The sequence below is a fragment of the Lepisosteus platostomus genome, chromosome 2 (genome assembly GCF_059453375.1).
Source record: "Lepisosteus platostomus isolate fLepPlt1 chromosome 2, fLepPlt1.hap1, whole genome shotgun sequence".
NCBI lineage: Eukaryota > Metazoa > Chordata > Actinopteri > Semionotiformes > Lepisosteidae > Lepisosteus > Lepisosteus platostomus.
Genome location: NC_142612.1, coordinates 58,777,026 through 58,790,907, shown reverse-complemented (window position 1 = coordinate 58,790,907; position 13,882 = coordinate 58,777,026). Strand labels below are relative to the sequence as shown.

General features: G+C 38.9%; 1 protein-coding gene across 3 annotated transcripts; it reads right to left on the bottom strand.

Moving 5' to 3' along the window:
• Nucleotides 1-620: 620 nt before the first annotated feature.
• On the bottom strand, nt 621-12,516 carry gemin8 (gem (nuclear organelle) associated protein 8). Of its 3 annotated transcripts, XM_088609544.1 has the most exons (5): nt 12,362-12,516; nt 12,001-12,033; nt 11,470-11,501; nt 10,291-10,711; nt 621-2,933 (listed from the first exon to the last, which is right to left on the bottom strand). In XM_088609544.1, the coding sequence occupies exons 3-5, from the start codon at nt 11,470-11,472 to the stop codon at nt 2,677-2,679; spliced, it is 681 nt and encodes a 226-aa protein (XP_088465670.1). In that variant the 5' UTR covers nt 11,473-11,501; nt 12,001-12,033; nt 12,362-12,516; the 3' UTR covers nt 621-2,676. The 3 variants fall into 3 exon arrangements, with proteins under 3 accessions (XP_088465670.1, XP_088465654.1, XP_088465661.1); XM_088609528.1 differs by lacking the exon at nt 12,001-12,033; XM_088609535.1 differs by lacking the exon at nt 12,362-12,516 and having other exon boundaries at nt 12,001-12,353.
• Between the last annotated feature and the right edge of the window lie 1,366 nt (nt 12,517-13,882).

Here is a 13,882-nt window from a genome sequence, read left to right as displayed (position 1 = left end):
GTGTTCAAGGGAACGTTTCCGCAGGTCTTTCCTCCCGGCGGCTGTCAGGGTGTATAACGCTGCCCTAGGCTAGGACTGTTAGCCCTTCATTTGCTCCTCTATGGACAGCATGTTTACTCCATTGTACTTTTTGGACAATCAGTCTGTATAACCTATGCACATTTTGCACATATTTTATTGTTTTTACAGCGACTATGATCAGCACATTTTGCACACACCTATGTATTTATTTATTTTTTATTTTGTTTGTCTTTTGTTTTATAACTATTCTGATGTCTGTTTTGCTTGTCTTCGGCTGGAATGCTTTAACACATCAATTTCCCTACGGGATTAATAAAGTATTATCTAGTCACTTCTAAACACCCACTCAAAGTAATAACAGAGGGTGATCATAGCAGTACTCAGGGTGTAAGACTTTCTGCAAAACTGCTTGGATTCAGAGTACCATGGGGGATACACTCTGTGTGTGTCTTGACTTTCTCCATTAACTTTCATTTCAAACTCATTTCAAATCTTTTCTGAACTGTGCTGTGACTTCTTGTATCTCTACAATATTAATAAGAGGTACAGGGACTTGGTGTAACCTAATCTGGAAGAGAGTTGAAGCTTTACAAGGTAAGCAGGGAATCAGTTTGTGGCTTTATTGCATATATTGTACAGTATATCACGTACAGTAAATACAGATAATGGACAGAATGTTATTTTAATGTGAGAAAGATGCAAAGCAGTTATTGATCTTTAAGAGCTCTAATGCCTTTTCTATGCCAGATTTGGAATACTGTGTCTAACAGTGGGCTTGGAAATGCATTGTGGTCATAAATATTTAATATTACTGCCAACCAAACTGTCTGCACTGACTGCTGAAGCAGAGGGTTTCTATAGGGAGGAGCAGAAGTAGCAGGTTGATGGGGAAACTGCTGCTATGTGGAATCATTAGGTTGAGGGATCCTCTTACAGATGGGGGTGTTTTAAAAATGATTATTTTTCCAAAATCTTCACTGAAAGTTGGATAAAACTTATGGTCCTTACAAAAAAGTCTTTCTTCCAAAGAAAATAGATTTTTTTTTGTTAATGTATGAGATGCCAATTCTATCACCTAAGGAACAGGACAGTGAATTCAAAAAGGTGAATTCAGAAAAGATGGTCATGTTGATGAAATTCACATATTCAGTAAAGGAAGGAGAGGACTAGATGAATAGTTGAATGGTCCAGTCCTTTGTTTTCAACGCAAGATGTTCTAGCTTTCAATGGCATTCGTTTCGTAGGTGAAGATGCAGCCATTGGGAAGCACTGTAATGCACTGTATTATACAATACTCACGTTTACAATGTAACAGCAATATAAATCAACCTTGTTTTGGAATGCTTAAGAATATATTGATTATGGATATACAGCTCCCAAAACTCTGTAATACAGGGCTATATAACCCAATTATATTAAAACGATTAATGACTAAATCATTTTTACCTTTGCATTAACAGTATATACAGTACTGTACACACATTTTGTACAAGTTTATGAAGCTTAAGAGCAGCAGGACAAAAAAGGATTGATTGGTCTCCTATTAATTTTGTTACGATGTTTCTTCTATAAAACCTGATTTTATTATAGCATACCAAATCCTTTAGGAATGCAAGATTCTATTATTGTGTAATGTTTCATAAACAAGAGAAAAGGTATTGTTTCACAACCTAAGAACATCAGAGCTTGCCATTTTCTTGCACACTAAGACAGTCTACAGCAAAGTCAAGCTTTCTTTAAATTACTGTAAGTGGTAAAGAACTATAACATAAGAAAAGCAGGTTTACCTCGTCTTCCTGGGGTAAATGTTTGTAGATTGTGGAACGAAGAATCAAAAAGTGTCATTAAGAGCAGACATATTTCTTAATATTTCCTTATCAGGTAGAGTTTTTGTCATGTGCTCTGATCAACACATACCAGAGGTGTTAGGACACTCAGCTACAAAACCAGTACAACAATCAGGCTTCCTGGTCCCATAACTCAGACTTGACAAGTGCAAACATCATGAGCAACAGATTGACCTTTTGGGGTCTCATTTAAATGTCTAGACGTGCCCTCTGGAAAGGTCACAACCTTGAATTTAACCCGGGTAACATATGGCATATGTGTCGTATTGTGCGGCACCACAAACTGGCTTCAGACATTTTACACCCCTGCATGTTCATTATTATTGGCTGAAAACACAAAACAAGTACCACATAATTTTGGTGATGCAATTTACAAAGCTGGTTACACTTAAGAAAACCGTAATAAAACAAGATTTAAATTGAATCAAACAATAGCTAATAACAAATACTTTTATTTCCTTTAAAAAGTCTCCTCATTTTCACATATGCATACAGTAACTTTTAAGTTGTTCTTCGGTGAATTTATATGAAATGGGACAGACATCTTATTAGAATTGACTGTTACTTTTTTTAAAGCAGGGCTTCACAACATTTTGAGTTTATTTTGCTTTGGTTAAAAGCACTGAAGGCAGCTAACTGTTACACAGCTAGCAAACACGGAAGCCTTTTTGTTTACAATATTTAGCCAACAAAGACACTGTTAATGCCAGCTGATACTTTCCACCTTTTAGGGGACTTGGAGGCAATCAGTCATAATCCCACAGATGGCAGGTATGCACAGAGGTGATTTACTCCAGGGCTGTTGGCTTCAGAGTTTAAGAGGAATGACAGGCCAATATTTTGGCTGCTTCAAGTCGCAGTTCCTGTCGAAGGTAAGCTGCATGGCAGTCTCCATGCCCTGGATTTTAGCAGCATCTTCCCCATAGAGGATTTTCATCTCGATCCCCCTTCTCACACCCGGCTGGTCTCTGGGGGGCTGAGCACTGCGCCTCGCCACTCTGTAGAGGTCATGGTCAGCAGGCACGTAAGCACTCTGTTGCTCCTCTTCCAGCTGCTGCTGTTTCCCTGCGGTGGAGCAGAGTGACAAGCGCCTGAATTAGACGAGAGCAAAGCACAACAGCAGAGTAATGTCATACTTATCTTCAGAGCAAATGTATAGCATAGGTCTCCATATTTAGCCTGAAAGAACATTTTTAAAAGGTAGCTCTGAAAGGTCCAGTATATTTCAGTGTTTGTAAATCATTAAAAAAAAAAACATTTACGCTTTTTTAACCCATGGAGAAGGGCTTCACAATCCACAACTGCATTAAGGATGAATGCTAGTTTGGAAGAGACCAGAGATGTGGTTATATTGTTTACTTCAATGTAAAAAAAAGCTCTTAAAGGAATCTTCCAAAGTCCTGCAAATCTAAAGCCGGGACTCAGCGAAGATCATAGGCCAGATATGGGTGTCCCACTCACAGTAGCATTTAAAATAGACGCTGAAATAGAAATGTTAACCTCGAATGAATTCCATTCTCATGGGGGACAGCAGGATGCGACACTGGCCTGTGCCGAAATACCTATTCATGATTCAAAGAAAAAGGCTAACAGAGAGCACTCAAGAGACAGCTCAGTCATGGGGAGGATGAGAAGGAAACAATACAGACGTCATCCTTTGAGGGGCCCTCAAGATGAACAAAATGGGAGTATTTGCTCTGAAGCTCCAGGGATGTGCAGGAAGAATATATTATTTCAACTAGAGAATAAGAACTAAAACAAAGCAACTCAACCTAACATTAAAGGATAGCATTACACCAATTATATTGCTAGCATAACATCAGCAAAACTGTTCTTGGCTAGTACACCAGTAGCTCCAAAACATGTATGTTTCTATCAAAAAAAGGGCCATTCCATTCAATTCAACTGAATTTTGCAGATAAAAATAAATGACTTTCTCATATTAAATACAATACATACTTCATTATTGAAGGGTTTCTGGATTTTTTCTGACACAGTTCCGAGGTTTAACTTGCTGGATTATTATTTTAATGAAAAGCACATTCTCTTGTTTTCCATTTCACCACTGATACTAATTGATGAATTATGCCATCTCAAGCACCAAGCCTGTCCATTTTGTGGAAACTTTTCTCTCGTTTTGGATGAGATTAAGGAAAATAAAACCCCACACATTTTGCATTTTTCCCCAGTAAAGGAGAAGTACGGTCTTAAACTGGACAAAATAAAATGCAGCACATTCAAGTTTGTCTGGGTGAAAAGGAAATGTGGTCCAGCTGTATGCAACGTGACTGCAAAATAATTCTCATCACATCTGTTCCGTGTTGTTTTTTTGTATAACAAGGATACTGGCCACAGCCGCACCAACAAGCAGGGGAACCTACACTATTTGACTTTGTTTGAGCACAGCAATGAAGCAAGCTTTATGACCGAAGGGGCACATATGGTACACTTTTGTGGCATTAAAAAACTACCTCATATTTCCCACATCTCTCACTGAACATGCAAAATACATATTTTTGTATGTACCCATCTTCTAATCATCTAAATTAAAAAAATACAAACCATGCAGGGTACAAAGAACCATTCACAATGAAACACATTAAATACCTCAATTAAAATCCACAGTATGTTGAAATTAACATTTTACCAAACTAAGATGACTGCAATGTAGATCACAGAATAAATAACAGACATGATCTTAGAAATGTTTACTGACGGAACCAAGTAGTTTACCAGGAGACAAGAGTAAAGGGGGTGTTCAAAACCCATTTGAGAATGTGTATGCATCTTCTGTTACAACACTTTAAAGGTAGAATTAAAAACCCTGAGCCAAGCAAATGAATAATAAAAGGGAAATATTAGTGAACATAAATTTTAATATTACAGCTCAATTGTAATTAAAAAAGGAGAATATCTGTTAAAGAAAATTCCCTCTAATTCCTTGCACAATATTAAGGAAAAGGCATCAGAAATGACATGAGCATGGCTTCATCACTGTTAACATCTCTGTGCAGTTCTTCCTAGAGGGTATAAACGCCTTTAAGAGTCCTGCCTTATCACATTCTCTCCTCACAACAGACATCAAATCTCACACTGCTCTTTCAACAGCCCACTCACAGGGAAAGTGTGTGGCACATCGGGGAAAATCTACAATCTTCCAGCAGTAGTTAAAAAGACGACAAGAAGAATAAACTTATCTGCCGGTCTATAAAATGGAGGGAGACATAGTTTTACCCTTCTTTAGAGAAAACCAGAGATAATGGTAACTCCTTAACCATTGTATTTAGTGTATTTCGTAACTATTACTTTAGCTGGAATACACACATGCACCCCAGACAGGACACCAGTCCATCACAGCGCACATACACACAACCACCCCAGACAAGACGCCAGACCATCGCAGCGCACATACACACACCTAGCCCAGACAGGACGCCAGTTATTTTCAGGGCACGCACACGCGCACACCCCAGACAGAAGGCCAGTCCATCACAGGGCATACAAACAAACGAGCACATGAGGAGAATTGACAGAGACACCAAGCAACTTAGGCAGCCAGTTTTTGCAAAAAAGCAGCCAACCAAGCTACTGATCAAAACATGTAAACTCTACACTGAAGGTGCCTATTAAAGTATATAAAGATGAAATGGCAATAAATTCAAGGCACTGGCACAGTAGGGTTTTAGTTAAAAGTCCTGTTAAAAATTCTCAATGCCAGGACTTGATTAAACCCATTTAACAAGTCTAGGACTTTATTAAAAGTAACTTCCTATCCTAAAGGCCTTATTTAATCTCCTCCAACAGCTCTTAAAGGGACGTTTGTAGTAGAATGTGTTGTAACTGGCAGACAGCTCTGCTACACAGTCATAGATCTATGAAGAAGACCTATAAGCACTACCAGACTTGTAATCCAGGGGCTGTAGACTTCAAAGACAAATGACAGGAAGATAAAGCCTGTGAGCTGCTGACTGCTGTGTGCAAATTAGTGCAGGATCAAGTAGTGGCAGCTGTCTCTAGTGGGGATCAGGACTTGGGCAATAAGATTAAATATAGCCCAGCTGACTATGCATTACCACATGAGAATGTCAATCTGTTTCAGGCAGCCATATCAACAAGTATGAAACTATACTCTGCACCAACATGCAAACTTGTGTCCAAAGGGCTAAGACTTTTTTGTTTATGTAAGAGCACAAGAAAGGCCCGCAAACAAGAAGGTGCCATTTTGCCCATTTGGTAGTGCTGCAGCAGAATGTCCTCTGGCCCTTTCATAAAGGTGCACAGAGTTTGGGTCTCAACCACCTGGCTGGGATGGGTGCTCAAGACGCCCACTAGTTTTTGAGTAAAGAACTGCTTCCTATTCTTCGAGCTAAACAAATCCCCCTTAGGTTTGTAATGGTGACTCTGTGTACTTGTTGCACTAGTGAATGCGAAACAGGTACTTGGGTTGAACCTATCAGTACCTCTTAGGATTTTGTATACCTGGATCAAATCGGATCTATAGTATCACCAGAACATCCCAGTTACATGTGGACTAGACTGAAGATCCCCCCCCCCAACGTGTCTTCTAAATAGCTACACTGTTGCACAACTGGCAAGCGTATGGTGAATTATTCTTTATTTTAGTAACCTTTTTCACATTGATAAATGTCTGAAGACTGCATTTTTACCTGGTTTAGGTTACGATTTTCTTTTGTACTTGCCAGACGGTCAAAAACATTTTCTCCTGGAATGAAAACAATTATCCTCTGAACAATTTAAAACGTTGCCTTTTCAATATAACTCCACATGATTGCATCTACATTACCGGACACGTTTCTTGTCGTGAACTTTGCCTTCTGTCAAGTTTTTTATTGCAACTACACTGGAAGGGTTACAATTTTAAGATGATCAAGGTAATCATACCACAATACAAAGAGTGCAGAACAGAAATGATTTTCATATGTCGATCCCTCCTCTTGTGGGTAAAGCAAGAATTGAAATTGTATAAGACTTCACGGTCTACCCTTCCAGCATACTGAGAGTGACACACAAACATATTCCATCAACTACTTCCATGTGATTTTGCACCTTTCTGAGTTTTTACAGCCTGCATTGTGATACTCTTACTAGACAATTTAAATTAAGAAATCTAATTTTTGATTTTTAAAACTGTCAGCGTGATGTTGCAGCTGATACCTTTGTTCTTCAATGTGGATAAGAATTATTAACTACCAAATGAGTTAAATAGGCCAAATTTCCTCGTGTTTGTAACCTTTCTAATACCTTTTATAGGGCACCACAGAAAAAGGGACAAAATGGATAAGCTAATCAAATCTAACCAGCATGTATTTGGGAGATGGGTGGAACTCCTGGAGAAAAAAACAGCAAACAATCACTATCCTGACCCATCAATAATTCCCCTGACGGATAACCTTTTCCATCACTGGGTTCAACACAGAAGTTTATTTTTTAACTCAGAGATAATGTTGACAGCCTGTTCAAACACCATAATATAAAGGTCAGATCATTTCTTAAATGCCATTGAAGGTGTTTTTGGTGCTCGTGAAGCAGTAAGCACCCTCAAAACATTTACTGTGGAACTTTACAGTCACTTTTATTGTCAAATACTCACACGCCCCCACTACTGTCTGAAAACATAGATAATTAAAGGCTCCAAATAAGTGGAATGAATTTCAGTCATGTTGACTCACCTCTCTTTAAAGTTGTAAAAAAAGCAATTTAAATAATTTCAGTTTCTGGTTAACCATTTTCCAAATATTCTTGTCTAAATTATAAATATTAGGGTTTCCCCATGTTTACCATTTGTTAAGCGTAAAATTTGTTTTTGCTTCAGAACTGGAAGGTTGCGCACTGAATATTTCAGGTAAAACACCTAGATCTACTTGACAGGACTTTGACTTGACCGACTTTCTGAGACTTAGAAATTTCATTCTACATCGTCCAGACAATCAGTTAATATGAGTTGCCTTAATCATACTCAATTATTCTGAGGTCTAAAGGTTCTTTTGTGCATAGGAATGTTGCAACTGTACATGACGATTTTATATGATAAAAATAAAAAACTATAGTGCAGCTGAGGAAAATAACTCTGTGTTTCAAAGATTGGTTACATAACTATTTATATGCAATTCAAGTATAATCAGCCATTGTGTTTTTATTTCTCTAGCACTTTGCTGAATGGGAATCTAAGTATTAAATTGTTTTTCTACTCAAAGGTTAATTTTAAGTTACTTAAATACAATAGGTTAAACCCCCTACATGTTTAGGAGCTAAAATAATAACAAAAGAGTGCCAAATGAAACAATTATTAGGTCTATTACAGGTTACATTATTTAACTGATAGGTTATGTGGAAAAGTCCAGCAAGTCTGTGTGTCCCCAGGGTCAGGACTGGAAAAACCTGAACTAGACAGATAAAGTTCAAGAGCTGTGTTAAAGGTGGAGCACATACAGTGCACATTCATCTTTCATAGGTCTTAGACAAATAATCTTTAAAAAATATTGTATCTGAACTCCAATATTTAATGAAGATAACCCTAAAAAACACAAACAAATTATATATATTGCTTCATTATTAAATAAAATAGTTATTATTTACTTTCTCTTAAATTAACCTGTGAGCAAAAGTAAGGGAACCTTTTAATTCAATAACTGGTAGCACATCCCTTAGAAGCAATGACAGCAACCAAACATTTCTTATAGTTCAGGTGGGTAGCTGCGTCAGCATGCGTAGGCTGCAAAGGAATAAGTAATAGGTTTATTCAATGCTGAAAAGAGAATAAAGAAAACACAACGTTTCAGATATGGAGCCTTCTTCAGGTGTGAGGGTGAACTCTGAATTCCCTCACACCTGAAGAAGGCTCCACGGCCGAAACGTTGCGTTTTCTTTATTCTCTTTCCAGCTTGGTATAAACCTATTACTTATTTCTTATAGTTACTCAGTCACTGACATCTGCATTGAGGAACTTTTGCCTGTTTTTCCTTGGAAAACTGTTTCAGCTGCTCCAGATTTGTTGGCTGTCTTGCATGAACAGTCCACTTCAGGTCTTGCCACATTTCTTTTGAGTTCTGGACTTTGACACGGTAATTCCAAAACACCAAATTTCTCTTCATCCATTCTTTAGTAGATCTGCTGAGATAATTAAGGGAGACTGCAATGTTGTAGGACCCCTTTTCAGCTCAATTTCAACACACAGACAGACGGCCTGATGTTCTCCTCCAGAATATTTTAGTATGACTCTGAATTCATAGTTCCCTCAATGGTGGAGAGTCATCCAGGTCAATGGGCAGAAAAGCAACCCCAAACCATGACACTCCAACCACCATGCTTGACAGCAAGGATAAGGTTATTTTAGTGGGAGGTCTTTGACAAAAATGGCATTTTTTGGTGTGGTTAAAAAGATCAATTTCAGAATTATCCGTCCAAAGAATATTCTTCCAACAATCTATAGGATCAGCCAGATGGTTTTCTGCAAACTTAAGACAAACAGCGAAGTGCTTTTTTGAGAGCAAAAGTTTTTGGTTTATTCCTTTGAATGCCATTGCCATTCAGCTTGCACTGTATTCTTGAGGTATTGGCGGGGAGCAGAAGAGATCTTTTAAGATCCTCGGATATCCTGGGGTTCTTTTGGATATCCTGAATGAGTTTTCTTGTTGCTCTGTGGGATGATTTTGAAGGGCATCCATATCTAGTTAGAGTCACCATGGTCTTATACTTTCTCCATCTATAGACTATTTGTCTTGCAGTAGACTGATAAATTCCAAAACATATTGCTATGGATTTATAACCCTCCCCAGACTGATAAGCATTTACAACACGCTTCCTGAGGCCATATGAGGTCTCTTTAGATCACTGCATGGGGTATTGCACTAACCTGTATGTGTAAGACCAACTTGACTTGGTTTCTTCCTTTCATATAAGCAAAGTCCTCCTTAAATTTATCCTGGTGATTGACTCTTTGATTGGTTAACCCCTTTAGTTTATTTAGGAGAGAAACCCGTTAGAAATATGTCTAGCGTGTTAAGTCGAATGCTGCTGCTAGCTACAGTGCTGCTGGAATGTTTGTGAACCCCTACTGTAGTTCTTTAAAATGTTACATTTTTGCTATGAAATCCTTGTTTAATCAAAACTAGCCCTTACTTTTCTAAAAGCAGAGTTGATATCCACAAATGACATGTATTGCGTAGAGTAACTGGTACATTAATAGAAAAAAAATCTGTAAATAAGAATGAGTGAATGCGTAAAAAGAGTAAGTGAACCATTATGTTCATTAACTCAGTCAATGAGGTAAGTATATCCAGGTGCTAAAATAATTGCGTACCAAGTTAAGCAAGATTAGGATCTTTAGCTCCACCTGTCAAATCGCCCTTCACCCTTTGGTCTTCCCACCACTAATCGAGATCTCTGCTCATCAAACACTCACTGCGTTCCTCCCGGTGCCTCTCGGTCTCGGCAAAGTACTGCCGCAGCTCCTCCGTGATCTCCATGTTGCTGACGTCGCACTCAACTTCACCATCCGAGCTGGAGTTCTCCTCGCCGTCTCGGGCGCACCTCACACGCTTCGTGCCCGCGGCCCTCCGTGACGCAGATGGCCCTCTTTTCCCCCCACTGGGAAAGCGGGAACAGGCTTCTGGACCAGCGCTTTCCCGTTCGCTCCCACTGGAGTGTCGATGAGCTACAGCAGCGCCCTCAGCACGGTATGGCACACAGTAAGCAGCCTCCAGCGCCTTCCTGTAGGCCTGCCAGTGCTTGCGTTGCCAGTGTGCTGCTTGCTGGTAGTGGCTCCAGTACCTGGCGTACAATGGGTGACTGTACCAGGGACTGCCATGTCCTGCCGGCTCTGCCTGTTGGAAGCATCACCTTATTTAAATCGGGAAGGACCAGGCCTAACATTTCATTATTAGGCGTTGGGAGATTATGATACACCAATACTTCATGGTCAGACTTTTTTTCAGAAATCTGTCCATCATCAAAGCCGCAATGTTTTACACATGCAGAAACATACAAACAGTGCGAGAGGACATTACATAACAGACATCTACCATATGTATTCAATTCAGACCATTCCTACAGGAATCCACACAACTACGATAGAACCCTGTAAATTTACACCCTCATAATCGCACTAATTCCACATAATTACACTCTACCCCTTTGCTTTTGCACATTAACCACTGATAGCTCTTGCCTATAAACTGTTACTCATCTACTGTGAGCTCATTGACTGATTAAATATTGGATAAAATAATTACTCATTTTATTAGGTCTACTTTAGGCCTTGGGCACAGAAAAGGACCGCCACACAGCTTGCTTTCCTATCACAGCACCTTTTATTGAAGTAACACGCACAGAATTATTATAAAGCAGGATTAAAACACATGTATCCAAAACTGAGCTTTGGCAGGTGAGGATGTACACATGAGCACAGTTTTAAGTCCAGTAGCTGATACGCTAATAACAGCATTTTAAGTTTCTTGGAAATGTTTTGACAAGACTATTGGCCGGTAAGATTCTTTCCAGCCAGGTGCATCTGTTCAAAAAGTTCAGTGTCGGTGCTGTAGAAAGTAAATTAAAAGTGAAATACAATGTAGAATAAACTTACCATACTGGAATTGATTCTAATGGACTGCTCTCCTGAATAAAAGAAAGAGATTAAGGTCAACTTAATCTCACTCTTTCACCTGATTTCTATATATTTTCAATACATGTACTCAAAACAGTGAAGCTACTTTTTAACTCAAGTGGTCTGTATATGTGTACAAATACACAGAACTGGCAGAATTTTAACAAGGTTCTGAATGTTAATAACTTCAATTCTGTAGTGAAAGAGTAGTAGAAGCTCTTCACACGGATCTTCATTCGTCTTGGTGATGTAGGTAAACGTTAGTACCTTAATTATGAGTAAAATGGCAATACAAAGCTGATTGACATTATCGTAAATCACCGAGTTTATCACTGAAATGCAATCCCTCACTTTTTCATAAAAAAAGGTTAAAAACCAACCCTAAATATATCATGACTCGTGGCATGTATTGTCTCAGATAGAAAACACGCTGCACTTCAGAAGACTCGCGTTGTAACACCATCGACATACAAAGGGAATGGCATATCTCGTAAGAAAAGCAAAACTCACGTTGCTGACTGTAAATGCTCTGGGGCAGATTATCTAAAAAAAAAAGAATACTGCCGTTTTTCCACAGAGGTCGTAAAACCAATGAGCCTCAGAAAATGTGGGATCCTATACAACTGTTCTGCTACACACACAGTGCTGAACGGTGTTTCCAACTTGGCCTCACTGAAACCCAGAGTCTGAAGCGTTTTAAAACTTCAATCGGGCAAACACAAAGTGAAAATCCGTTGCAGTACAGGAGAGCATCAGTCGACGTTTTATTCGAATGCCGGTTGAAATTTCACTACGGTCCCCTTAAGCCTAAACACGATATGTGCGTATAAACCGTGTTTCCGTAACAACACGATTGACGATTGCCGCTTACCAATCACACATCCTAGCCAGAAGCTGGCCGACAGGAAATGGAAGACCTGCCACTTTGAAAAATGTTGAGTTTAAGTTTTTCGTTATCAGACCTCTGTTGCCATCTACCGGGATCTCCAGATGGCCGATGCAACCCGCAAAGTCCTAGGGCTTCCTGGTCACGTGATTTCTGGAAGCCATTTTGCTATCCTCTGTCCTCCAGTCGATAAAGAAATCTGCATAGAAAGTTCAGCAGTACCAGCCTCTGGTACCGTAATACCTCTAATATTTGCTCTTTTGTCCTCTGATGATTTCAGACTGTTGTGCTTCCAACTCTTAAAATGGATACAGGATGCGACAATTCCTTAGGGACCCAAAAGGGAAGGATATATAAAACATGTTGGTTAACTTTGTTAAATAATCGTTAAAGAGCGATCAAACATCTGTATGCTCATCTGTGTAATCAGAAGGGGAAGATGTCAACTAATATTTCGAGTTTAAAAGTATCCACTATTTTCTTTGCACTCCTACTTATTATATTTATATAGTCTCCTTTCTTATCTATTTAATTCTATACAATAGATGAAAACAATTATAGGAATATAATTTTATGAGTACTGTATATTGAAGCAGTACCAATAATTAGTTTCTGTAATATTTATATTCCTTAGTTCCACATTGGCTTGTTTCTGTTGCTTAAGGCTGACACTGAAGTTGAAAACTTCAAATTGGCTTTGTAACCTGTGAGTTAAATTTCATTTTGTCATGTAATTACTTTACAAGAACAGTTTGATAGCCAGCATTTTGAAAGTTGAAGAGCAGCAGGAAAGAAACAGTTAAAATGTAATGCAATTCCAACAAGTCTGTTCTCACCAAAGTCTGGAAAGCAAAGCTCTGAAAAAAAGAGATATTCTATTCCTGATTCAGTGAATCATGTGTCTCAATAAGCCATCAGTCAGATCATACTTATTTCTATACTGATAGACAACAAAACAAATGTTTGTAGGTTTTTTTTTGTACTCTTTGTAGACCCACATGTCCTCTGTAGTACAAGACACTCTCCACTCACTGTTACAAGGATCTGAATGCCCAGCAATCAGTACTCACTTTTTGCAACAGGCCCTCTTTACATCTGTTCTTATTTACGTTCTATACAGCTAATATATCACCTTCTTTTCTTTCCTTTTACAGGATACATTTTTAATGGTGATCTAATGTATTTCACAACCCAGCGCTATGATGAAGCACAGGCACTTGAGTGCATCACAACACTAGCTCTCAGGTTTTGCTGTTGCTGTGGTTGCGTAGATTACAGTTCTCCTACAGGTGAGGACGCCTGCCAAGCTCCTGACCTGGAGGTGACAAGGACCATCAAGATGAGCAACAAAATCAAACACCTGAGCTTTGCACGGCTCAGAGGAAAAAAAGAGGAAAAACCCAAGGGAGAGGTACTGTACAAATATCAAGGTCGCTGTGTGAGAGAAGATTCCAGCACTCACAAGAGGGGAGTACAGAGGTTTTCTCTGACTATTGAGAAAAGCCT